This window comes from Erythrolamprus reginae, chromosome 3, assembly GCF_031021105.1.
Source record: "Erythrolamprus reginae isolate rEryReg1 chromosome 3, rEryReg1.hap1, whole genome shotgun sequence".
Classification (NCBI taxonomy): domain Eukaryota; kingdom Metazoa; phylum Chordata; class Lepidosauria; order Squamata; family Dipsadidae; genus Erythrolamprus; species Erythrolamprus reginae.
Window position 1 is genome coordinate 4,860,589 of NC_091952.1, and position 27,099 is coordinate 4,887,687.

Here is a 27,099-nt window from a genome sequence, read left to right on the forward strand (position 1 = left end):
CAAACTATCAAATGAGCTGTTTCCTGCAGAGATTTTTCCATCTTCCATAAGTAGGCTTGGGGAGTGGCCAATTAGCCGCAAGCCTTAACATCGAGGAGACCTCCTCCTGAATAACCATTCCTGTCTCTTAGCAGCTCTGTGCGCTCATGCATCAAGGAGAAGCCTCTTCTTCTTCATCACTCCTGTGAGCAGCTGGAGGTTGCAAAGGCCCTGGCTGAACCTCTGGCACCAAGTCCTCGCCATCCTCTTCACTATCTGACTCAAGTGGATCAGAGTTGCCATAGAGAAGGCCCTTTCCCTGGGCCCCACCAGTCGACATTGCTTGGCTGACAGGACCTGGAGAAGGTTGACTCTGTGGGAACTGACCGTCCGCTGGGATACGTGAGGCAGGAGATGGTCCTGTAAGTAATCTGCTCCTAAATCATGTAGGGCTTCAAAGGTTATAACCAACTCTTTACATTGTGTTTCTGTTGTGGTTGGCTCTTGACCAGCTTCTGCAATGGGGAATTTGGACACTACTTCAGGGGATTCTTGGGTTCACAGAGATGTGTGTTATTGCCAGCAGATTATGATAGTGAAGATTCATTGACAAAGACAGACAGTAGAGGAGGGGAATCAGACAGAGAGATGGGTGCAGCCAGCCCATCAGTTAATGCTTCCATTAGTGAGACATCAGACTTGGAGGATGATCCATTGTAGATGCTCATGTGCGCAGGCTCATGGCAAGAAGGGACCAGCTGTGCAGGTATCGCGGAAGATAAGGGAGAACACCTGTTCCTGAGGTAATTATGGAAATGTATTTGGTGATAAATTACAGGCGTTGGGGAGTATGCATGTAGGTGTTTATCTGTTTGGAGAAAGACCATTGCTACTGTTTGGATTATCCCAGGACTTCTACTGACTTTTTGGACACTTCACAGTTAACTAACTCTTGTGGACTCATAGAAGGGGGTGGTTGTCAGGATTCACAGCTGCCTTAATTGCTCCTTTGTTTTTGCCTTTGGCTGCATTCCAGGACTGTTATCTGGGTGAGATAAATTTGGCTCTTTTTATTTTTTATTTTTAAAAAAATATTTTTATTTACAAATATAATACAAAATACATGAAATACATATAAATACATTTATGTATTTCAATTTGGCTCTTTTTAAAGTGTGTGCTTTCAAAACTGTTTGGATAAACTTTTTACATTTCTTCTGTGCCGGAGTGTGTGTGTGTGTGCTTGAATTTACATTCTTGACTCACTGGGCACCGTTAGTGAAGAGCCCGGCATAACAGTCCCCCCCCCCCTTTCTGATTTTCTTTTTCTTTCTTGGCCTGAAAAGCTGTCAGAGCTCAGATTTCCTAATTGGACTTTCAGACTGTTTCATTTTCTGGGATGTTCTGTGGTTCTGTCTTCTGTTCTGTGGAATGATGTTTTGTGTTTTTGCATACCGGCACCTTCATTAGAAAAAGGCAAGATATGAAAAAAAGGATGGCTACTTTGGTCAGGAAAAGCGGGATCCAGAGAACGAGGAGGGATGGTGAGCCTGCAGAGAGGAAAAAACAGTGAGTTGTTTTGATTTAATCCTCATATATAACAATAGCAACATATCAGGAAAGAATTAACGGACTCAATCTGTCTAGTCTGGAGGACAGAAGGGAAAGGGGGGACATGATAGAGACATTTAAATATGTCAAAGGTTTAAATAAGGTTCAGGAGAGAAGTGCTTTTAGTAGGAAAGTGAACACAAGAACAAGGGGGCACAATCTGAAGTTAGTTGGGGGAAAGATGAAAAGTAACTGTTCTGTCGGGCTCTCTGGTAGACTCCTCCCAAAAACGCACAGGTACAAATTCCAGACACACACACGTTTGAAAATTCAAGAAGCTGGAAACTACAGGCCAGTTAGCTTGACATCAGTTGTAGTTAAAATGATGGAGACTCTACTCAAAAAGAGGATAAATCAGCATCTAAAAAACAATAACTTATTGGACCCAAATCAGCATGGCTTTACTGAAGGCAAATCGTGTCAGACTAATCTCATTGAGTTCTTTGACTATGTCACAAAGGTGTTGGATCAAGGTGGTGCCGTGGATATTGCCTATCTGGACTTCAGCAAAGCCTTTGATACGGTTCCACATAAAGAGCTGATAGATAAATTAGTGAAGATTGGACTTAATCCCTGGATAGTTCAGTGGATTTCAAGCTGGCTGAAGCATAGACATCAGAGAGTTATTGTTAATGGCGAGTATTCTGAGCAGAGACAGGTTACAAGCGGTGTGCCACAAGGGTCTGTTCTGGGTCCTATTCTTTTTAATATGTTTGTGAGTGACATAGGGGAAGGTTTGGTAGGGAAGGTTTGCCTATTTGCCGATGACTCTAAAGTGTGCAATAGGGTTGACATTCCTGGAGGGGTCTGTAATATGGTAAATGATTTAGCGTTACTAGATAAATGGTCAAAGCAATGGAAACTGCAGTTTAATGTTTCCAAATGTAAAATAATGCACTTGGGGAAAAGGAATCCTAAATCTGAGTATTGCATTGGCAGTTCTGTGTTAGCAAAAACTTCAGAAGAGAAGGATTTAGGGGTAGTGATTTTTGACAGTCTCAAAATGGGTGAGCAGTGTGGTCGGGCAGTAGGAAAGGCAAGTAGGATGCTTGGCTGCATAGCTAGAGGTATAACAAGCAGGAAGAGGGAGATTGTGATCCCCTTATATAGAGCGCTGGTGAGACCACATTTGGAGTACTGTGTTCAGTTCTGGAGACCTCACCTACAAAAAGATATTGACAAAATTGAACGGGTCCAAAGACGGGCTACAAGAATGGTGGAAGGTCTGAAGTATAAAACGTATCAGGAAAGACTTAATGAACTCAATCTGTATAGTCTGGAAGACAGAAGGAAAAGGGGGGACATGATCGAAACATTTAAATATGTTAAAGGGTTAAATAGGGTTCAGGAGGGAAGTGTTTTTAACAGGAAAGTGAACACAAGAACAAGGGGACACAATCTGAAGTTAGTTGGGGGAAAGATCAAAGGCAACATGAGAAAGTATTATTTTACTGAAAGAGTAGTAGATCCTTGGAACAAACTTCCAGCAGACGTGGTTGGTAAATCCACAGTAACCGAATTTAAACATGCCTGGGATAAACATATATCCATTGTAAGATAAAATACAGGAAATAGTAAAAGGGCAGACTAGATGGACCATGGGGTCTTTTTCTGCCGTCAGTCTTCTATGTTTCTATGTTTCTATAATGAAAATTCACTTAAACCAAGCCTTCTTTTGGTATAGCAAAGAGCACTCGTCTCCAAACAAACTGGTAATTGGTACAAGTCCCTTATCAGTTCTGTGATACTTAGCTTGCGGCTGTGAGGCAATTCACAGTCCTTCTTCTTTCACAAAGTGAAACACACTTTGCTCTGGTTTAGTTTCAAAGCAGGGAAAAATCAGCACACAACAGATCAAAGTCAGCAAAGCAGTCACGAAACACAACGATCAGATAATTCTCCACAATGGCCAAACCCACAGGCTGCTCTTTATAGCAGCCTCACTAATGACCACAGCCCCACCCAACTACAGGTGGCCTCATTTTCTTTGATAATAATATCTCAGTTGTTGCTGCCTATGCATCGCTCTCCTCATGCGTGGCTCTATCATTAACTCTTGTTCTGAATTCAAGGAGGAGCTAGATAATTGATCTCCTTCTGAGCTGTCTGCCACACTCTCCTCCTCCCTGTCACTCATGTCTTCTTGGTCAGAGGAGCCTTCATCAGCAGATTCCACCGGGGGGGGGGGGCAAAACATGCCTGCAGCATGTGGATGTCTCCCCCACATCCACAGTCCTTGGGGCAGGAGCAGGGCCAGAGCTAACCACAACAAGTAACGTGAGAAAATATTATTTTACTGAAAGAGTAGTAGATGCTTGGAACAAACTTCCAGCAGACGTGGTTGGTAAATCCACAGTAACTGAATTTAAACATACCTGGGATAAACATATATCCATCCTAAGATAAAAGTACAGGAAATAGTATAAGGGCAGACTAGATGGACCATGAGGTCTTTTTCTGCGGTCACTCTTCTATACTTCTTTGTTTCTAATAAAATCTAATCTGAAAAAAAAATCTTTAAAACAAAAACGAAGCCTACAAAGCAGCGATGGGTTGCTCCCAGTTCAGCTTGGTTCTGGAAACTGGTAGTGGAGATGGCGGGAGGCTCTGCCCATCATCTTGGGATGGATGCTTCTACACTTGCACAGATGCATCGCTCCCATGCACGAGTGTGCACACAAACCGGTAGCAACGGGTTTTAAAACCCACACTTGCTGCTAAGTGTGCATCAGCAAATTCTCAGAAAAACTATTGGAAAAGAAAAATAAACTGTGAAGAATCAACTTCAAAGCCAATACTTACTTTCTGGACCATCACCCGAAAGTCTGATAAACAACGTGATGCCTTCATTGACCAGTGGCTGGGAGTCATGCCGGACCTGGCAGAGGAAGATGGAGTGGTTCCTGTCTTCGGTGGCCAACATCTCTAGGCTGCTTTTGAGGTTGAAGGTCCCATCCTGATTCGAGGTCTTCACGCCAACTTTTCCCTTTCTGCCTGGGGCATCCTTGGGGAACAACTCCATTTTAGCATTGTATGGGTAAAAGCTGTCTGCATTGCAAGTGACCAACATGGAGATGTTGAGCTGGACGGGAGAAGATGGGTTGGTCTCAAGGTGCACCTTGGGGGGAACTGAACAAAGAAAGCCAAAAAGGTCAGTCAGAAACATGGACACATAAAAGACTGATGGCAGAAAAAGACCTCATGGTCCATCTATTCTGCCCTTATACTATTTTTTGTATTTTATCGTAGGATGGATCTATGTTTATCCCAGGCATGTTTAAATTCAGTTACTGTGGATTAACCAACCACGTCTGCTGGAAGTTTGTTCCAAGGATCTACTACTCTTTCAGTCAAATAATATTTTCTCATGTTGCTTCTGGTCATTAGGAAGGTTGAGAATCACTGGTTTAGATCTTATATTTGACTTCTTTTTTTATCTTTTTCTGTATTTATATTGTTTATATTGTTTATTGTAAGCCGCCCTGAGTCCTTTGGGACTGGGTGGCTGAGAAGTCGAATTAAACAAACAAACAAACAAATAATAATGGCCTCATCCGTCTCTGCAACCCAAAGTTCACCTACCTCTTAGGACAGCCCCAAGTGCAAAGGTTTGCTGGAGAGGACCACGACCTTCCAACGATTTGTGTTGGATCTGGCAGGTCAGCTGAGACTTCACATCTCCTCGTTCTAGCAAGATTTCCACTGTGCTTTCTGCTCGGTACGTGATGCTCTGCTTTTCTTCGGAATCCAGGATGTTGGCAGGGGCAGCTGGTATTTTCTTCCCATTCTTCAACCAGCTGACCGTGATCTCTCGAGGGAAGAATCCCCCTGTGGAGCAGTTGAAGGAGGCCCGAGACCCCGCCGTGATTCTCCTTGTGCGGCCAAGAACCACAGGCTGGGATGGCTCGGCTGAGGGAGAAAGCAGAGAGAGACATCTGTTGACGTTCCTCAGGGACAATACAGTAAAGGAGGCCACAAGATGGTTATAAAAAATAGTTTATTGACTATAAAGAATTTTTAAAAAGAAGGAGGGAAAATGGGGGAAGGGGAAAAGGGGGAGGATACACAATGAGGCGGAATCTTATATTATACATAATGTGGTATACATCAGCACATCATAACAAGTTATCTAGGACTTCCGGTTTTGGTGCAGTGCTGTTGCTGTGTGTTTCCCGGTTCTCCGGGTTACATCTGGCCTTTTGTGTTGATTGATTGCCCTATCGGGCGACCGCGGACCCGTAGAGCCCAAGGTCTTTGAGGGGAAGTTTACGTGCATCCGGGGGTGTTCTGCGGACCCCCCCCGGGGGACGGGAGATCCCCCAAATCATCAACCAAAGAGATCAGCTTTTTTTGCTGATCCGGAAGCGCTGCGCTCTGCTTTATTTTGGAAGCCGCGGTAACGACAAATACCTTTGGGGGTGTTATTGCTTGCTGCAGAAGGACTGAGGACGGTTTTTGGATTTGTGGTATACGTGTTGGATTACTCCTTGCGAAAGAGACATCCCGGCTCTTTTTTTGAGTCTGAAGAACGGGAGGCGGCGACTTCGATCTGTGAGTGTTACGATCCCCTTGGCAAAGATGGCGACGATGACTCGGCGGAAATTACTTGAAAGTTTTTAGAATGAATTTTCGCCACGTCTATTTGTGATTTTGACTTGCCCTAGAACTATCAGCTACACTTTAAATTTTCGCAAGGAGAGAAGGTTTAAGTAACGTGTTTCGAAGGTAGGAGAAAGTTTAAACCCCCCGCAAGAAGGAAAATAATATTTTTGCTATTTGTCTTTGAAATAACACCCTGATTAGTTGGAAAAAAAGTAAAGCAGATAAGAGTTAAAACAGCAACCGGAAAACCCCGACCCTACTTTTCTACCTACCATTTACCCTTCCTTTCCATACCCTTTTTTGCCTTAATTTTCATTACTTTTTACCTCCCTCCTTTAATATTAAATAAATAAATAAAGTTTGCTTACTTTTGAATCTCATACATAGATAGATATTTTTGCTTTTTTTTTTTTTTAATTTCCACTACTATTATCCTTTTTCTTTTTGGACATCTTTGCATATATTGGATTACTTTTGGATACTTGGAAATTGAAATTGAACAACTTGGACATTTTGATATTAGGACACTTGAATATTGGACGTTCATAGATCCGGAACTTTGGACAACTTGCTAATCCTCTACTGTCTCTTTTTTTTTTCTCACCCTCCCTGGAACTTCGTCACTAAAATTTATTTCATCAACTACAAACAAAAGTCTTAACAAAATCATTGACCTTACTCTTTGAATTTATACCCCACCAATATCTTTCTATCAAACTCTCAATATAACTGAACCGAACTGTACCGAACTTGATCAATTTAATAGCACCATATTGTTGAACCACGAACCCTTTGATTTGGATTGATTTGGATTGAATTTTGCTTTTCTTCTAATTTACTTAAATCTCATTTTGATATCTTTGGACTATATATACTGACAAAACCTCCTTATCCAATTGTGTAATACATAAAATATTGTAATATTTACTTTAGCTACTGAACTATTTATATAGATTATATTAAGATAGATTGTACTATATTTAGGTAGAATATACTGATAGATTACTTTGAGTTGATAGCTTTACTTTATATTAACATTAAACTTTAGACTTTATTATTATTTATCCTTAATTAACTTTAAATAGCAAATAGTAACTGGACTTCTTTTTGATTCTATAACTTATAGTAATTTAATGTTTTAAGATTTATCTGATTTAATCAACTTAACTGATTCAACTGATTTAAACCCTTAATAGAGTAACCCCCCGATTGATTGACTGTCTTTCCCCTTATACTGAATATCGAATAATTGTACTACTGAATTATTACTTCCTCCCATTTTCTCTCCCCTTCCTTTTCTTTTCCATACATTGAGATATTACTACTGGAGTCATACTGATTTAAATGCTATTTTATTGATAATTTGAACCCTAAATATAAACTTTCTTTCTCTTGCTACTTCTTAAGTGTAACAAATTCTGATATTCTCTTAACAACTCTCTACTAACTATCTTTAAAAAACAAAAACAAAAAACCTTTACTACACATACTGCAACTTTCTATACCACCTTAATCACTCTAACTTCATCACTTCCGACAACATTACATACACTTCTCTACACCACATACATTCTTTTACTACATCATACACACCATCTATATACTGTTCTAACGACCTCTCCTTAATACAAAAATGTCTACCTCAAATCAACCAACCCTAATGAAATCTTGGAAGAAAAACCCCAATCAGCTTGCAACACCAAACTCAACCCAGCAACGTTCAGCTGACTTGTCAGACAAAACATCTCTCCAACAACAAACACAGGAAATTCCCATTATATCACTAAACGCCTTATTGGAGAAGATGAACAAAATGCAAGACACATTAGATATTAATTTTGAATCTATAAAGGGAACGATGGGAGAAATGAAGCAAGACATCAAGAAAATTCAAGAACATGCGGGTCATCTTGAGGAGCGAACGATCAAATTGGAAGACCAAATGGAAGTCGTTTGTGAAACAATTACCAAGAATACAGAAAAAATAAATAATATTGAAGAATTAACCAACAGGATGGATACCAAATTTCAGTTTTCAGAAGCGAAGGCAGAATATACCAACAAATCCCTGGAAGAGTCCCTTATGAACCTGGAGCTCGAGAAATCAGCCTTTTTTTTTGCGTTTCCAAAATATCATAGAAACCGATCAACAAGACCTTCCTCACACGGTGGCGACAATAATAGCTAAAATCATTGATAAACCAATGGATGAAATTTTAGCACAAATGGACGAGGTATACCGGCTTACAACTTCATACGCTAGACGAAACAGACTCCCACGAGAGGTCCATGTACGTTTTCTCAAAAGGAAATTCAGAGACGAAATTTACAATGCCTCTAAGGATAATCCAGCTACCCATCAAGGTCGAGACATAGTAATCCTACGCCAAATCCCAAAGCGGGTAAGGGAGAAACGCAAACCCTATCAAACGCTAGCCACCAAATTAAATAAAGAATCTATACAGTTTAGGTGGATGATACCAGAGGGAATGACGATTACACTTCTGGATAAAAAATATAAAATTTCCACTCCTGAAGATGCAAGAGACTTCTACGCCCACATCTTGAAGATGGATCAGTCTGCCCTTAAAGAATTCGACACTAGAGACACTCCCCGAAATGAAGAGGCTACCTTTGATGACAATCTGATAAACAATGATCAAGAATTACAAATTCAGAATGACGAGTCAAGCAAACATGGACCAGTTACCCGGGCAAGAGCTGAGGCAAGAAAGGAGAAATTTAAGGAACCAACACCACAACAATAGACAACCCCAAATCACACTATTCTCAACAAACATAAATGGTCTGAACTCATATAAAAAGAGACAAAAAATATTCCATAAACTATTTGAAAACAACTATGATGTAATCTCACTACAAGAAACCCACATTAAAAATGAAGATACTACTCTTTTAGCTATCCCCAACCTTAAAATTAAATCTGAGTTTGAATTCTTTTGTGCTTCCGCCTCCGAAAAAAAGAGAGGCATAGTTTTATATGTTAAAAAAATTTATTCTCCAACATTAATATATACTGATGAAAATGGTCAATTACTAATTGTGCAAATAACTTTACAAAATAAAAGAACAATAAATATAATATCAATATATGCACCATCTGTTAGACAATCTTCCTATTTTAAAAATTTACACAAAAAAATATTAGAATTAGATCTAAACAATTTTGTAATAATTGGAGACTTTAATGCAATAGTTGATGTAAACAAGGATTATAAAGGTAACTCCAAGTGCCGTACTCGTAACATTATTCCCTCTACCTTTCAACAAATAATTTATGAATATGCCTTAAAAGACATTTGGAAATACTTTTACCCTAAATCTATACAATATACCTTTTTTTCTCCCCCCCATCGAACCTGCTCACATATTGACATGGCTTGGTCTAATATAGAAATCATAAATCAAATAATTGATGTTCAAATACTCAATGCAACTTGGGCAGACCACAATCCCCTCCTACTCACAATAAGAGACAATACTTACAATATTCCGCATAGATGGTCGATGTACTCAACAGTGATAAACCAAAAACAATTCCAACATAAAATACAGAATGATATCCCCCCTTTCATCCAAATTAACTTCAATGGCGAGATACCCAACGAAATAGCGTGGGACGCCACTAAAGCATATATACGCGGTATTTACATTTCATATACGGCAAACAAAAACAAAGAAAAATATGCGCAACTTCAAAAACTAAACATCTCTCTTCAAGAAGCAGAAAAGCTACTTTGCAACGATCCTAAAAATAACATAATTCTATTAGAAATAAATACGATCAAACATCAAATAAATTTAATAACACAACAACACATTGCTCAAAAGGTTAAAAATGCGAAACAAACATACTTTGAATCGGCCAATAAACCAGGACGTTGGCTTTCTCTCAAACTAGCCCATCAAAAATCCGATAGAAACATAGATACTTTAGTTGACCCTTCTGGACAATTGAAAACGACCAATTCTGATAAAAAACAAATTATCCAAAACTTTTATCAACAACTCTATCAAGTCTCAAATTTGGATGCCGATTTAATATCAAAATATTTACAAACAAATGAACAAACAACTATGATAACAGATGACCAAAGAACCCTTCTAAACAAACCAATTTCTATTTCGGATATTGAGGCTGCAATAAACAAACAAAAAAACAATAAAACCCCAGGACCAGACGGAATCCCATCTGAATTTTATAAATATCATATTGATATAATGGCACCCATACTCTTAGACATCTATAACAATGCGCTCTCACATGCAAAACTGCCCACGTCCTGGTTTGAATCCTATATAACCCTTATCCCTAAAGACATTGAAAATAGACATCATTTGGAGAATTACAGACCGATTGCATTACTTAATACTGACTATAAAATATTTGCATCAATAATTGCGGACAGACTAAAAAATATATTAAACAAAATTATCCATTCTGACCAAAACGGTTTCCTTCCGGGAAGAAACATTTCCACGAACACAAGAACTATACTAAATGCCTTGGAATACTATGACAAAAACTATGACAAAGCAGCTGCATTAGTATTTATGGATCTCAAAAAAGCTTTTGACAGTCTTCAATGGCACTATCTTATAAATCAAATTAAATACATGAATTTCGGCTCCAAATTTTTCAATCTAATCAAAACTATTTATTCTACCCAATCGGTCAAAATTCTCTTTAACAATGATATTACTAACACAATTACTATAACTAAGGGTGTACGTCAAGGATGCCCTCTGTCCCCACTTATTTTTATTCTGGCCATCGAGACCTTTCTCAAAACTATAAGAAATAACTCACAAATTCACGGTATTATGATTAAAAAAGAACATTACAAATTGCAGGCCTTTGCGGATGACATTGTATTCATCCTACAAGATCCAATTCGAACAGCACCCATTTTATTTGACGAAATTTACAAATTTGGTGAAATATCTGGCCTGCAAATCAATAAAAATAAAACTCAAATTTTGACAAAAAATATGATACCAAAAGAGATACTTACCTTGGAAGAATTAATTAAAATAAAGACCACAAAAAAAATTAAATACTTAGGAATTTGGATGACTTCGAATTATGCTACGATCAAAAAAGACAATTACGAACGATTAATTAAAGAAATACAACAAGATCTTAACAGATGGTCAAAATTAAACCTATCTATTATGGGGAAAATAGCCGCCATAAAATCAAACATTCTTCCAAGGTTTCTTTATCTATTTCAAGTTGCTCCAATAAATTTGAATAAAACCTTTTTCAATACTCTTCACAAACAAGTAAAGAAGTTTATTTGGACCAAGAAGAAGGCCAGAATAAAATTGAAAAACCTTCAAGACCTTAGATCCAGGGGTGGACTTGGACTTCCAGATTTTTATATGTATTATCAAGCTACCATTTTAACCATGATTAAAAATTGGATTACGCTCCAAAATACAAGACTCCTAACTCTGGAAGGATTCGATCTTCTTGCTGGGTGGCATACTTTCTTGACAGTAGACTACCACAAAATACCTAAATACTTCAAAAATCATTACTTACGCAAAACACTAATAACAATCTGGTTTACTATTAAAAAAAATTATTACACCTCAATACCAAAATGGATATCCCCCAATGAAATACTAATCTTTCCCAATCTTTTCTCGCACTCTAAAATTCTGAGATACCAACAACTACTCGACGAATCAGATGCTCTTATCCCTAAACAACAACTGAACAATCAAGGAATTAATATAGACTGGTTAACATATTTACAAATTAAATTAAAATACGAACAACACAAAAAGCAATTTGGATTTCAAAATAATAATGTAATAGACACGATTCTTTTCGGCCCCTCTACAAAAATGATCTCAAAATTGTACAACTACTTACTAATCCAAGAAAATCCCGAAGAGCAAGTGAAATGCTGTATGATAGCTTGGGCTCAGAATTTTGGATATACGATTAACCTAATTGAGTGGGAGAAAACATGGACATCAAATTATAAAATGACAACGGCAATGTCTTACAAGGAGAACCAAATTAAAATGTTTTATCGTTGGCATTTGCCCCCAGCAAGAATATCCAAAATGTTTCCCAACTTTTCACCGACCTGCTGGAAGTGCAAGACCAAACCTGGAACTTACTACCACACATGGTGGACATGCCCAATTGCACAAAAATATTGGACAACAATTCAATCCCTAATCGACCAAGTCATGTCAATCAAATTACCACTCAAACCCGAGCTTTATCTTTTAGGTATATTTAGACAAAACCTTACTAAGACACAAAAATATCTTATACTACAAATTATAACTGCAGCCAGAATATCATATGCCTCTCTTTGGAAATCTGATCAAGTACCCTCTTTCTTTACAATAATTACGAAAATTAATGAATGTGCTGAAATGTCTAAAATAGCAATGGAAGCACAAAACAAAAAAGATTCAGAATACTACGAAGCATGGGAAAATTGGCATAAATGGGTTTCTCAGAAAAAATACAAAAAACTTTTACTGTAAAATTCACACTTTATCACACCCAAAAGTACCTTCAACACTTAAATTAATATTAAAATAAATTAGAAAAGAAGCACCAAAAACTAATTAAATTTGCAACAAGAAAATATATTAAATCTCTTTTTATCTGTCTTCTAACTAACTCAACACACACTATAAACGTATTAACTACCTTTAGAATAACTAATCCTTATATACACCCATTATATCACCTATATACTCCCCACACTACAACTAAACAAAAGTCGTCCATAAAAACGTCTGCAGTAAATGCAGATTCTTCTCTCTCTCCCTTTCCTTTTTTTTTCTTTCCTCCTCCTTCTTAACCGCTAGAACTTTAATGCCTATATATACTAAGAAATACGACATTTGAGTTATTTCCAAATATAAATATTAAGATTAGGAAAGTAAGAGTTATTACATTCCATTTAAGACACTTGTGTATTACAACTCACATGTATTACAATTCTATCATAAATGTTTTGTTTTTGAATTCTCCCTCCCCTTCCTACTCTACCCCACCCCCAACCCTTCGTTCTGTCCCCCTTCCCCCCAATCCCTTTCCCTGTTTTTAATTATATTTGTAAATAAATAAAGTATATTTTCAAAAAAAAAAAATAACAAGTTATCTACAGGGGGTGGACACAAAAATGGAAACACCTGACTTTTTGGCATCATAATGTTTGAATGTGTTCAAATCAATCCAAACTTGACATATTGTAATGTTTTTTTTAAATTCTGTTATTTGATACATTTTTTAAAACAGAAATTTAAGGAAATTGGTTGTAACCTTCTAGAAATGGCAGACCTCTCAGATTTTCAAAGAGGCCAAATTGTTGGTGCTCGAATGGCAAGCGCTAGTGTAACAGAAAGTGCTCGAATGTTTGGCGTTTCAAGAGGTCATGTCTCAAAAGTCATGACTGCTTTTGAAAGAGAAGGGAAAACGTCCTCAGCCAAGCACAGGTCTGCTCGAAATTCGAAGTTGTCTGAGAGAGACCGTCGGACTCTAAAGCGAATTGTTAGAGTGGATTGCAAGACCGCAGCTCTTAAAATCACTGCAGAGCTCAATAGACACGTACAGAACCCAGTTTCCACAAAAACTGTTCGAAGGGAGCTTCACAAATCTGGATTCCACGGAAAGAGCTGCAAGGTGTGTCCATTTTTTTGTCCAACCCCCGTATATTTGTACATTACAGGGAGTAAAAGGTAGGTGTACAAAATATAAAGTAAGTGAATGAAATGATGAAAGGAAAAGAAAAAGAAAAAAGAAAGTGTAAGAAAATTGGGAAAGGTAGGGAGGGGAAGGAGGAGAAGGACATTTTTGAAGTATACGATTTTATGGTCTAAAGGAGTGGTAGGTGTATATGGTATAAAATAGTAAATCAAATATAGAATTGTATATTCTATATAGTAAGTTTTGATATTTCTGTAAAGTTGTGGATGTTTTGGTATTTCAAAATAAGTTGAGGAGTTATTTTTTTTTCACGAGATGGTTTTTGGTTGCAGAGACGCAACTTTGAACATGGGACGTAGAATAGAATAGAACAGCAGAGTTGGAAGGGACCTTGGAGGTCCTCTAGTCCAACCCCCTGCTTTGGCAGGAAACCCTACACCACCTCAGACAAATGATTACCCAACCTCTTATTAAAAACTTCCAGTGTTGGAGCACCCAAAACTTCTGGAGGCAACTTCTCTTCCACAGATTAATTGTTCTAACTGTCAAGAGATTTCTACTTAGTTCTAAGTTGCTTCTCTCCTTGATTAGTTTTCACCCATTGCTTCTTGTTCTACCTTCAGGTGCTTTAGAGAATAGGTTGACTCCTTCTTTGTGGCAACTCCTGAGATATTGGAACATTGCTATCCTGTCTCCCCTGGTCCTTCTTTTCATTAAACTAGCCAAGCCCAGTTCCTGCCACCATTCTTCATATGTTTTAGATTCCAGTCCCCTAATCCTTTTTGTTGCTCTTCTCTGCACTCTTTCTACTCCCACCTGTCTCATGGTTGACTGGGAACTTCTCCCTCCATCCCCAGAAATCAAGTGCCAAGGGCAACTTACCAATCACGGAGACCAGAGTGCCTTCCCCTGAAACCAGCTCTTTCTCTGATACCCCTGCCCTGAACTTCACACAAAAGTAGGTCCCATCATCTTCAGGACGGATGTTTTGGATGATGATGCCGAAGTCCGCATTGTCTCCTGGGATGACCCTCACACCCCTGTTGGAAGCTCCTTGTCTATCGCTGTGAATCGGGGTCTGGCTTCTGTCCTTCCCTTTGTACCACCGCACGCCTCCAGGTATGTTTGCTCCACTCAAGACACACTGTAGAGTGAGGTTATCTCCTGCTTTCACTGATACATGTGCCGGAAGTTGGATTATCTTTATGTTTTGTCCTGTAACAACTGAAAGACAAAAGAGACACTTTTGTAACTAGAATTATTATATATTATATTATATTATATTATATTATATTATATTATATTATATTATATTATATTATATTATATTATATTATATTATATTATATTATATTATATTATATTATATTATATTATATTATATTATATTATATTATATTATATTATATTATATTATATTATATTATATTATATTATATTATATTATATTATATTATATTATATTATATTATATTATATTATATTATATTATATTATATTATATTATATTATATTATATTACATTACATTACATTACATTACATTACATTATATTACATTATATTACATTACATTACATTATATATTATCTGCCGCATGAATCCCAGCGACCGATTAGGTCCCACAGAGTGGGCCTTCTCCAGGTCCCGTCAACTAAACAATGTCATTTGGTGGGACCCAGGGGAACAACCTTCTCTGTGGCAGCCCCAGCCCTCTGGAACCAACTCCCTCCACCCTCCTCACCTTTCGTAAGCTCCTTAAAACCCACCTCTGCCGTCAGGCATGGGGGAACTGAGATATTCTTTCCCCCGGGCCTCTACAGTTTATGTATGGTATGTCAGTATGTATGTCTGGTTTTATAATAAGGGTTTTTAGTTGTTTTATTATTGGATTGCTACATATCGTTTTTATCACTGTTGTTAGCCGCCCCGAATCCACGGAGAGGGACAGCATACAAATCCAACAAACAAACAAACAAACAAACAAACAAACAAACAGTATTATATTATATTATATTATATTATATTATATTATATTATATTATATTATATTATATTATATTATATTATATTATATTATATTATATTATATTATATTATATTATATTATATTATATTATATTATATTATATTATATTATATTATATTATATTATATTATATTATATTATATTATATTATATTATATTATATTATATTATATTATATTATATTATATTATATTATATTATATTATATTATATTATATTATATTATTATATTATACAGTAATACCTCATGATACGAACTTAATTGGTGCAAGGAGGAGGTTCGTAAGACGAAAGGTTCGAAAGACGAAACATTGTTTCCCATAGGAAACAATGTAAAGTCAATTAATCCGTGCAACCAAACCCCCCCCCGCAAAAAAACGGCTTTCGGCGACTGCTGGAAAGCTGCGCGGCTGTTTTAAAAGGTGACAGACGGCCTGGGGGGCTTCCCAGCACCCCCCGAACCCGGGTTCGGGGTTCGGGGGGGTGCTGGGAAGCCCCCCAGGCCGGCTGTCACCTTTTAAAACAGCCGCAGCGCTTCCCAGCTGTCTCCCGAAGCCGAACGCCAAAGCCGAACTTCCGTGTTCGGCTTCAGGAGACAGCTGGGAAGCCGCGCGGCTGTTTTAAAAGGTCGCGACCAGCCTGGGGGGCTTCCCAGCAACCTCCCGAACCGAACCCGGGGTTCAGAAAAATTTTGCCTCTTTTTACGAACTTTGTTTGAGTTACGAACCGGCATTCGGGAGGCTTCTGGGAAGCCCCGCCGCCCGGCTGTCACCTTTTAAAACAGCCGTGTGGCTTCCCAGCAGTCTCCGAACGCCGGTTCGTAACTCGAAAAAAGTTCGTAAGAAGAGGCAAAATTTTTCTGAACCCCGGGTTCGTATCACGAGTTGTTTGTAAGACGAGGGGTTCGTATCTTGAGGTACCACTGTATTATATTATATTGTATTGTATTGTATTGTATTGTATTGTATTATTATATTATATTATATTGTATTATAATATTTTGTTATTATTTATTATTCTTTATTTTTTTTAAATGTTGCTTATTGAAAAAAGAATCACTTTTACTGCACTTGTATCAAGGGTGCAGTACAGAAATCAGAGGCTGCCCACAAAGAGTTGAGGACATTTTTCCAATCCCTATATGAAGAGACACCAAAATTAAAACAATATATTCTTAAAGAAGAGAAACTGCTCTTTCTAATGGTGCTAAATTGAAGAGGATTGAAGCATCAAATAGCCAAAATTTGGCAAAAACCTGTTAAATACCAACTTTGAACTCTTATATTTTTTCAAGCTTGAAAGAAAGTGCTGCAAATTGGAAGTCCTCATTGCAGCTGTGTACTTAGTACACCTGCCAAAAATCAAACTGAAAGGCCAAGTAGTTTTGAAACTACAGCAGCCTGAAGATTGCTGTAAATTCATTTTTTAGGGGGTCTTTTTGCAAAGTTTCAGCCTGAACCATGTAAAAAGTAAGAGGACTAGGTGCATGGTCTTTTGCCAGTTTATAAAGCCTTACAAGCACTGTTTCCCGTAAGCTGCATGTGCGTGCCCCCCAAAATACCCCCCGCGCGCCCTTTTCCATGTGCGCGCACTCCCCATCCCCCTGCCAGCCCACGGGGGGCAGAGGCGGGGAGGTGCGGCAGTAGGAGGAAAGGGAGCCGCGGCCGCCCCTGCCTCCCCATGGTGCCTCTGGCCAAACGCGCCCGTGGCTTCTCGGCCCTGCCCCCCGCCCGCCCGATCCGCCCCCTCTCCTCCTCCGCTGCCTCCTGACTTGGCGCGCGACTTCTCCCGCGGCAGTGGTGGCTGCGAGATGAAAGCGCTGCCAGCCAGGGGGCTATGAGAGAGGGCTTTCTCCGCAGGCTTCGAGAACGGTTGCCCCGCCCCTCTCGCAGCCCCTTCACTGGGAGCTCTTTCATCCCAGACTTCCAGCAAGGGGACTGCAGTAGAGGCAGGGCAGGCGTTCCCGAAGGGCAGTGTGATCAGCTGTGAGGCAGAGCTCCGGAACTGAGGCACTGACGGTGAGGGGGCTGGGAGAAAGCACTCTCGCAGCCCCTCGCCATCGGTGTCTCAGTTCCAGAGCTCCGCCTCACAGCTGATCACCCTGCCGCCGCCCCACAGCTACTGCCGAATGCCACTGCTGAGAGAGAGAGAGAGAAAGGGGGGGGGAGAGAGAGATAGCAAGAGAGAGAAGAGAAAGAAAGCAATAGAGAGAGAGAAAGAAAATGAGAGAAAGAGAGAGAGAGATGAAAGGGGGGAGAGAGAGCTAGCAAGAGAGAGAAGAGAAAGAAAGCAATAGAGAGAGAGAAAAAACAAGAGAGAAAGAGAGAGATGAGAGGGGGAGAGAGAGCTAGCAAGAGAGAGAAGAGAAAGAAAGCGAGAGAGATAGAAAGAAAGAAAGAGTGAGAGAGAAAGAAAGCAAGAGAGAGAGAGAGAGAAAGAAAGAGAAATGACTCTTGATTTAAAGCATATGGTATAAAGCACCCAAATAATAACAGAGAAAAAAAACCCCAGCCGTGCAGTGTTCCCTCTAATTTTTTTGGGGGGTGGGCGGAAAAGTACAGTGTTCCCTCGATTTTCGCGGGGGTTATGTTCCAAGACCTCCCGCGAAAATCGATTTTCCGCAAAGCAGCGGTGCGGAAGTAAAAACACCATTTTTGGCTATGGACAGCCAAAAACTACCCCTCTCACCGGCTTTCTTCGGACACGGGTCCTCCTGCAGCAGCGCTGGCGGCCACCGTTCCCTGTAGGCACCCGCCCGCCGTTCGCCGTTCGCCCGCCCACCGTTCGCCCGCCCGCCGTTCGCCCGCCTGCTGTTCGCCATTCGCCCGCCCGCCGTTCGCCCGTCGTTCACCCGGCCAACTGCCGTTTGCCTGGCCGCTCGCTCGCCGCTCGCCCGTTCGCCCGCCCGCCCACCCATCCGCCTGCCCGCCGTTCGCCCGCCCACTCGCTCGCCGCTCGACCGCCCGCTCGCCCGCTCGCCCACCCGCCTGTTCGCCCGCCGTTCGCCCGCCGTTCGCCCGCCGTTCGCCCGCCGTTTGCCCGCCGTTCGCCCGGCCACCCACCGTTCGCCCAGCCGCTCGCTCGCCGCTCGCCCGCCCGCTCGCCGCCCACTCCACCTCTCTTTCTCCTCTGCTGCAAGAGAGGCGGTGTGCTCTTCCCATCTCCCTGCCTGCGCGCCCGCCCGGAACAGAGCGAAGGGTTTTCTTATTTTGAATGTTCCGGGCGGGTGGGCTGGCAGAGAAAGTGAGAAAGAGAGTGAGAGAGAAAGAGGGGGGAGAGCAAGAGATAGCAAGAGAGAGAGAAAGAGTGAGAGAAAGAAAACAAGAGAGGGAAAGTGAGAAAAAGAGAGAGAGCAAGAGGGGGAGAGATAGAGAAAGAGAGAGAAGGAAAGAAAGAAAGAGATGAGAGAGGGAGGAAGAGAGTATGAGAGAGGAAGAAAGCAAGATAGAGAAAGAGAGAGAGAGAAAGAAAGAAAGTTGAGAAAGGAAGGAAGAGAGTGAGAGAAGAGTGGAAGGAAGAGAGAGAGAAATGATAGAAAAAAGGGGAGAAAAAAAGAGAAATGAGAAAATGATTGAAGCAGAGAATGACAGGAAAGAAAGAGAAAGAGACAGAGAAGTGATTCTTGGTGATGATGTATGACGTCATCGGGTGGGAAAAACCGTGGTACAGTGGTACCTCGAGATACGAGTTTAATTCGTTCCTGACCTGGGCTCTTAAGTCGAGCAGCTCTTATCTCGAACGACTTTTCCCCATAGGAATTAATGTAAATAATTTTAATTGGTTCCAGCCCTCAAAAAACTCACAAAGTTAGTCTAAATTATGCAGAAAGACAAGTTTTTAATGAAGAAATGTACATGTACATATAAATGAATAATGAAGTTTCTTTCACTTAACTTGTAAACTTTCTTAAACTTTTAAATTTACATATGTTCAACTTCTCTGCCACCCAATCCTGTAGGACAGAGGTCCCCAACCCTTTTTGCACCAGGGACCGGCTTTAAGCGATCAAGAGAGGAATGGGATAAATGAATGGACGGAGGGTGGGAAGGAAGGAAGGAAAGAGGGAAGGGACAGGAACAGAGGAAGGAAGCAAGGAAACTTATGAAAGGGGAGAGTAAGAGAGGAATGAGTGAAGGGAGGGAGGGAGGGAGGGAAGAAGGTGGGAAGGAGAAAGAAAAGAAGAAATAGAGGAAGGGAAGGTAAAAGAGAGAAAGAAAAAGAGCTAACTTCCGCGTTCAGCTTCAGGAGACAGCTGCGAAGCCGCGCGCGTGTTTTAAAAGGTTGCAGCCGGCCTGGGGGGCTCGGGGGGTGCTGGCAAGCCCCCCAGGCTGGCTGCAAGCACCCCCCGAGCCCCCCAGGCCGGCTGCAACCTTTTAAAACACGCGTGCCGCTTCGCAGCTGTCTCCTGAAGCCGAACGCGGAAGTTAGCGTTCGGCTTCAGGAGACAGCTCCTTGGCGCTTGTATCTCGAATTTGGGCTTGTAAGTAGAACAAAAATATATCTCCCCTCCCAGCTCTTATCTCGAGTTGCTCTTAAGTAGAGCAGCTCTTATGTCGGGGTTCCACTGTATAGGAAAAAAACCGTGGAGTATTTTTTAATTAATAGGTTTTGAAAAACCGTGGTATGGTTTAGGTTAGGTTTAGGTTTATTGGATTTATATGCCGCCCCTATCCGCAAACTCGTGGCGGCTCACAACAATAATAAAAAACAGTACGGTACACAATACCAAATCCAATGCCCACCCATCCAGTTACAATTTAAATTAATAATCTCATAAAAACAGTACAGTGGTCCCTCGACTTGCGCGTTCTCGATTAGCGCGAAACGCTGCAACGCGGTTTTTCAAAAAATATTATTTAAAAAATAAAATATTTAAATATTTTTTAAAAAAATGTTTTTTAAAAAAAATTTTAAAAAAAAAATTTTTTTTTTTATTCTGTTCCCTGAATGGAGACCGCCGGCCGCTCAATCGGGCCGGCAGGGAACAGAATGGAGCCTTCCGCGGCGGGGCTGGTAAGGGGGGGAGCCGAGGGGGGAGCCGAGCCCAGCCCCGTGGCATTCGCATTCCTCCCGCCGGCAGCCGACTGATCGTGGGCTCCTTCGCAACCTCGGAGAGCTTCCTGGTTTTCGTGAGCTTTCATGCCCCGGAAGCTCTCCGAGGTTGCGAAGGAGCCCACAATCAGTCTCGGCTGCGGGTGGGAGGAAGGCGAATCCCCCGTGGGCTCCGTTATATTTTCCGCTGCCAGCCAGGCCATGCTGGCGGCAGCGGAACAATCGCTGGGTGGAAGGCGTGCTCGGCTCTGCCGCTCCAGCCGCTTTCGGCCGAGCCTCCCCGGCCAAGCAGCCAGGGAAGTCGAGCCAGGCGTGGCGGCGGCAGCGCTGCTTCTCCGGTCGCCCGGTCCAATCCTGCCTCCTGCGCCGATGTTCCCCGCTGCGACGGAAGGCAGTCGCTTGGCTAGGGAGGCTCGGCCGAAAGCGGCTGGAGCGGCAGACCGAGCACGCCTTCCACCCAGGGAGTCCTGCCCTTTCATTCCCGCCGACCACAGGGGCGAGGGGTGGGGATGAAGGGGCAGAACTTCCCGGGCGGAAGGCGTGCTCGGCTCTGCCGCTCCAGCCGCTTTCGGCCGAGCCTCCCTAGCCAAGCGACTGCCTTCCGTCGCAGCGGGGAACATCGGCGCAGGCCGCCGCCACGCCTGGCTCGACTTCCCTGGCTGCTCGGCCGAAAGGGGCTGGAGCGGCAGAGCCGAGCATGCCTTCCGCCCGGGAAGTCCTGCCCCTTCATCCCCACCCCTCGCCCCTGTGGCCGGCTCATCCAGGGGGGCGTGTGTGGACTGGCAAGCGGCAAGCGGGAAGACCAAGGGAAGGTTCCTTCAGCCGCCCAACACCTGATCCGCTCCGCAGCGCGGCAGCAGCGAGGAGCCGAAGATGGGGTTTCCCCTTTGCCTTTACCCCATCTTCGGCTCCTCGCTGCTTCCGCGCTGCGGAGCAGATCAGCTGTTGGGCGGCTGAAGGAACCTCCCCTTGGTCTTCCCCGCCGCCCACACGCAAACTCCACCTTCTGCGCATGTGCGGCCATGAAAAAAAATGGCGCACATGCGCAGAAGGTTTTTTACTTCCGCATCCAGTATAACGCGGAAATCGGTTAGCGCGGGAGGTCTTGGAACGTAACCCCCGCGCTAATCGAGAGATCACTGTATATATAAAAAACAGGCACACAGTCAATCAATCAACAGAACAACATGGGCAAGGGGGAGGTGTTTTAGTTCCCCCATGCCTGACGGCAAAGATGGGTCTTAAGGAGTTTACGAAAGGCAGGGAGGGTGGGGGCAATCCTAATCGCAGGGGGGAGCTGGTTCCAGAGGGTCGGGGCCCCCACAGAGAAGGCTCTTCCCCTGGGTCCCACCAGACGACATTGTTTAGTCGACGGGACCCGGAGAAGGCCAACTCTGTGGGACCTAACCGGTCGCTGTGATTCGTGCGGCAGGAGGCGGTCCCGAAAATATTCTGGTCCGGTGCCATGAAGGGCTTTATAGGTCATAACCAACACTTTGAATTGTGACCGGAAACTGATCGGCAGCCAATGCAGACTGCGGAGTGTTGGAGTGATATGGGCATACTTGGAGAAGCCCATAATTGCTCTCGCAGCTGCATTCTGCATGATCTGAAGTTTCCGAACACTTTTCAAAGGTAGCCCCATGTAGAGAGCGTTACAGTAGTCGAGCCTCGAGGTGATGAGGGTATGAGTGACTGTGAGCAATGACTCCCGGTCCAAATAGGGCCGCAACTGGCGCACCAGGCGAACCTGGGCAAACGCCCCCCTCACCACAGCTGAAAGGTGTTTTTCTAATGTGAGCTGTGGATCGAGGAGGACGCCCAAGTTGCGGACCCTCTCCGAGGGGGTTAATAATCCCCCCCCCCAGGGTAATGGACGGACAGATAGAATTGTCCTTGGGAGGCAAAACCCACAGCCACTCCGTCTTGTCTGGGTTGAGTTTGAGTTTGTTGACACCCATCCAGGCCCCAACAGCCTCCAGGCACCAGCACATCACTTCCATTGCTTCGTTGACTGGACATGGGGTGGAGATGTACAACTGGGTATCATCGGCATATTGATGATACCTCACCCCATGCCCTTGGATGATCTGACCCAGCGGTTTCATGTAGATATTAAATAGCAGGGGGGAGAGGACCGACCCCTGAGGCACCCCACAAGGGAGAAACCTCGGGGTCGACCTCTGACCCCCCCACTAACACCGACTGCGACCGACCGGAGAGGTAGGAGGAGAACCACTGAAGAACAGTGCCTCCCACTCCCAACCCCTCCAGCCGGCGCAGAAGGATACCATGGTCAATGGTATCGAAAGCCGCTGAGAGGTCAAGGAGCACCAGGACAGAGGAGAAGCCCCTGTCCCGGGCCCGCCAGAGATCATCCATCAACGCGACCAAAGCAGTTTCCGTGCTGTAGCCGGGCCTGAATCCAGACTGCTGAGGACCTAGATAATCGGCTTCATCCACGGACCGCTGGAGTTGAAGTGCCACCACCTTCTCGACAACCTTCCCCATGAAGGGAAGGTTGGAGACTGGACGGTAGTTATTAAGCACGGCTGGGTCCAGGGAAGGCTTCTTGAGGAGGGGGCACACAACCGCCTCCTTATAAAGGGGCGGAAAGGACCCCCTCCCCAAGGAGGCGTTGACAATCTCCTGGACCCAGCTCCGTGTCACCCCTCGACTAGCCGAAACCAGCCAAGAGGGACACGGATCCAGTAAACAGGTGGCGGAACTCACAGCTCCAATGGCCTTGTCCACTTCATCAGGTGTCACCAAGTCAAACTCCTCCCAGACAGATGGACAAAGACGTTTAGCCCCAGTCACCTCGACTGACTCATTGTCAATCGACTCTGTTTCACAATTATCAGCGAAAAACGTGTTAAAATCCTCAGCACTACTCTGCAAGGGCTCCCCAACTCCCCTCTGATTAAGAAGGGAGCGGGTTACCCTAAACAGAGCGGCCGGGCGGGATTCCGCTGATGCAATCAAGGCGGCATGATACGCGTATCTTGCCGCCTTGAGCGCCACTTTGTAAGTCTTAATATGAGCTCTTACAAGTGTTCGATCGGATTCGGACTTACTCTTCCTCCATCGCTTCTCCAGACGTCTCTTCTGGCGCTTCAACACCCGGAGCTCCTCGTTGAACCATGGAGCTCTACGGGGTCTAGTGCCGCGGAGAGGTCGCAACGGCGCAATCCGGTCAAGAGCCTCCCCTGCAGCCTTGTTCCAGGCCTCAGCAAGAGACTCTGCCGAACTGTGGACAAGTGTATCTGGAATAACCCCAAGCGCTATCTGGAAGCCTTCTGGATCCATCAGGCGTCTGGGGCGGAACCTCCTAATTGGTTCTGCCTCCCTGCGGGGAAGGATTGGAGCCAGGAAGTTAAGCCACAGTAGGAAATGATCTGACCATGACAAAGGCAACACTTCTAAGCCCCTTAATCTCAGATCATTACTCAGTTGCTCAGAGAGGAATATCATATCGGGTGCGTGCCCACCCTCGTGAGTCGGACCCTGAACTACTTGAGTCAGGTCCATGGCTGTCATGGTGGCCATGAACTCCTGTGCCAGTGCAGAGGAACCGCCGAGCGACGGCAGATTGAAGTCCCCCAGGACGATAAGTCCAGGGAACTCCACCGCCAGCCCGGCCACCTCCTCGAGTAGCACAGGCAGGGCTGTTGACACGCAGCTGGGAGGCAGGTACGTGAGTAACAAGCCCACCTGAACCCCTAAGTCCAACTTCACCAGGAGGGACTCGCAACCCGCAACCTCTGGAGCAATGAGCCTACGCAGGCCAAGACTCTCCCTGGCTATAATAGCCACTCCTCCCCCCCTTCCCTGGGGTCGAGGTTGGTGCCATACCCGGTATAGCGTTTCGTGAAGTTTGAAGCCGCGAAAATCGAGGGATCACTGTATAGTGTCTGAGCGGCAGTCCCTTCAGGACTGGGCAGCACAGAAATAATAAATAAATGAATGAATGAACGAACGAACAAACGAACAAACAAACAAACAAACAAACAAACAAACAAACAAACAAATAAAAACCCCACCCTGTTTTGCCTCAGAGAATTTCAAAATAAAATACTGTACTGTGTGTCCATAACAGTGAGCTCATAATAGGGCAACTCTATCAATATCAAAATGCCATTTAAATAGTTGAGTTAGTTTCAAACTAGATTTTGATTTTCTTTCTCTCTTCCTTACTCCCATTCTTTCTCTTTCTCTTTTCCTTACTCCCATTCTTTTTCTTTCTCTTTTCCTTCCTCTCTTTTTTCTGTTTCTCTCTCTTCCTCTCTTCCTCTCTCTCTCCTTCCCTCTCACTCCTTCCCTCTCGGCTTCTGGGCAGGTTTGGAAAACTCTGAGTTGATGATGATTTTTAAGTGAGCGATTGCTCACTGCTCAGCTTAGAGGGAACCATGGCCGTGTGTTATCTTCTCTTTTTCCATCCCTGTCTCCTCCCCCCTTGTGTGCGTGTGTGAACTCTTGAACCATTTGCAATAGCTCACCTCTAGTTCACACACACACACACACACACACAAGGGGGGAGGAGAGAGGGATGGAAAAAGAGAAGATAATAATAGTAATAGATTTTGGTTTTGTTTTACTATTAATTTCTTTTAATAAAAAAAGAAGGGAATTTTTTTCTTATTTATTTATTTATTCATTCATTCATTCATTCATTCATTTATTTTTCTATGCCGCTATACTTTTCCCCCCACACTGAAAAAAAATTAGAGGGAACATTGCTTACAAGGTTTGCAACTTCTCCAAGTATGTTTGGGTTTTTATATTAATGGGTTTTTTAAATCATCTCTAGTATCAGATTACTATTGTATACTGTTTTATTGTTGCTGTTAGCCATCCCGAGTCTCCGGAGAGGGGCGGCATACAAATCCAATAAATAAATAAATAAATATCTCCAATATAGTACTGAAACTGCCACATTTAGAGCTTCCGGCTGTTTGCCCAAAATGTGATTTTTTCTGACTTGACATTTTGCAACCCTTTACTTGAAGTCTCCTAGAACTCCCAATTTTTAGTCTTTTGAACTAAAATTTTGCACGGCATAGTTTTATACCATAAAGAAACTATGTGCCAAATTTCATCCAAATCTGAGATGGTAAGATGGGGATAGTCTTTAAAAATTGGTCCACTTGACACGGAATGACTCCCTGGCCTTTTCAGAGGAAGCTGGTGATCACACTCTTCAGAAGAGCTCCAGAGTCTCGAAGCAGCCTTCATATTGCTCTCGCACTGGGTTCTGCCCCAGTTGTAAATGGAACCTGCCCAATCTCAAGTATCAACACTCACCCAGACCCCATGGAAGCAGCAGCAGCAGGAACTGAAGAGAACCAGCGATTCTCTTGAAGGACCTCCGGGCAGCCATGCCAATAGCAGCAGGAGAAACTTCTGGGGTGACTTCCTGTCTTGCCCACTAAGTCTTCCCCAAAGCAGAAGGAGAGAGAAAAAAAAGAAACCTTCATTTCCTTCTTGTAATGCAGCCTTGTGGCGCAACCACAACAGTCTGGAACTAAACACACTCAATTATTATTCGTTCGTTCGTTCGTTCGTTCGTTCGTTCGTTCATTCGTTCATTCGCTCGCTCGCTCGCTCGCTTGCTTGCTCGCTCGCTCACTCACATTTATTTATTTATTAGGTTTGTATGCCGCCCCTCTCCGCAGACTCGGGGCATCTCACAACAGTAACAACAACACTATACAATGTAACAAATCTAATATTAAAAAAGTATCTAAAAAACACACCATACATAAACGATATAACCCCGGGAGAGATGTCTCAATTCCCTCATACCTGGAGATACAGCTGAGCAATTTACAAAAGGCACGGAGGGTGGGGGCAGTTCTGATCTCTGGGGGGGAAGTGATTCCAGAGGGCTGGGGCCAACACAGAGAAGGCTCTTCCCCTGGGGCCCGCCAGACAACAGGACCCGGAGAAGGCTGACTCTGTGGGACCTTATCGGCTGCTGGGATTTGTGCGGCAGGAGATGGTCCCAGAGAGGGCTTTACAGGTCATTACCAACACTTTGAATTGTGACCGGAAACTGATTGGCAGCCAATGCAAGCCACAGAGTGTTGGAGAGACATAGGCGAACATAGGTAACCCCA

At 43.1% G+C, this 27,099-nt stretch overlaps 1 protein-coding gene across 1 annotated transcript; it reads right to left on the reverse strand.

The window, feature by feature from the left end:
* Window positions 1-1,046: 1,046 nt before the first annotated feature.
* Window positions 1,047-26,360, reverse strand: LOC139163474 (tyrosine-protein phosphatase non-receptor type substrate 1-like). The gene is made up of 5 exons (XM_070744273.1): window positions 26,285-26,360; window positions 14,783-15,124; window positions 5,173-5,499; window positions 4,393-4,719; window positions 1,047-1,529 (listed from the first exon to the last, which is right to left on the reverse strand). Exons 1-5 carry the CDS (start codon window positions 26,358-26,360, stop codon window positions 1,357-1,359), a joined length of 1,245 nt encoding a protein of 414 aa, XP_070600374.1. The 3' UTR covers window positions 1,047-1,356.
* Window positions 26,361-27,099: the final 739 nt, after the last annotated feature.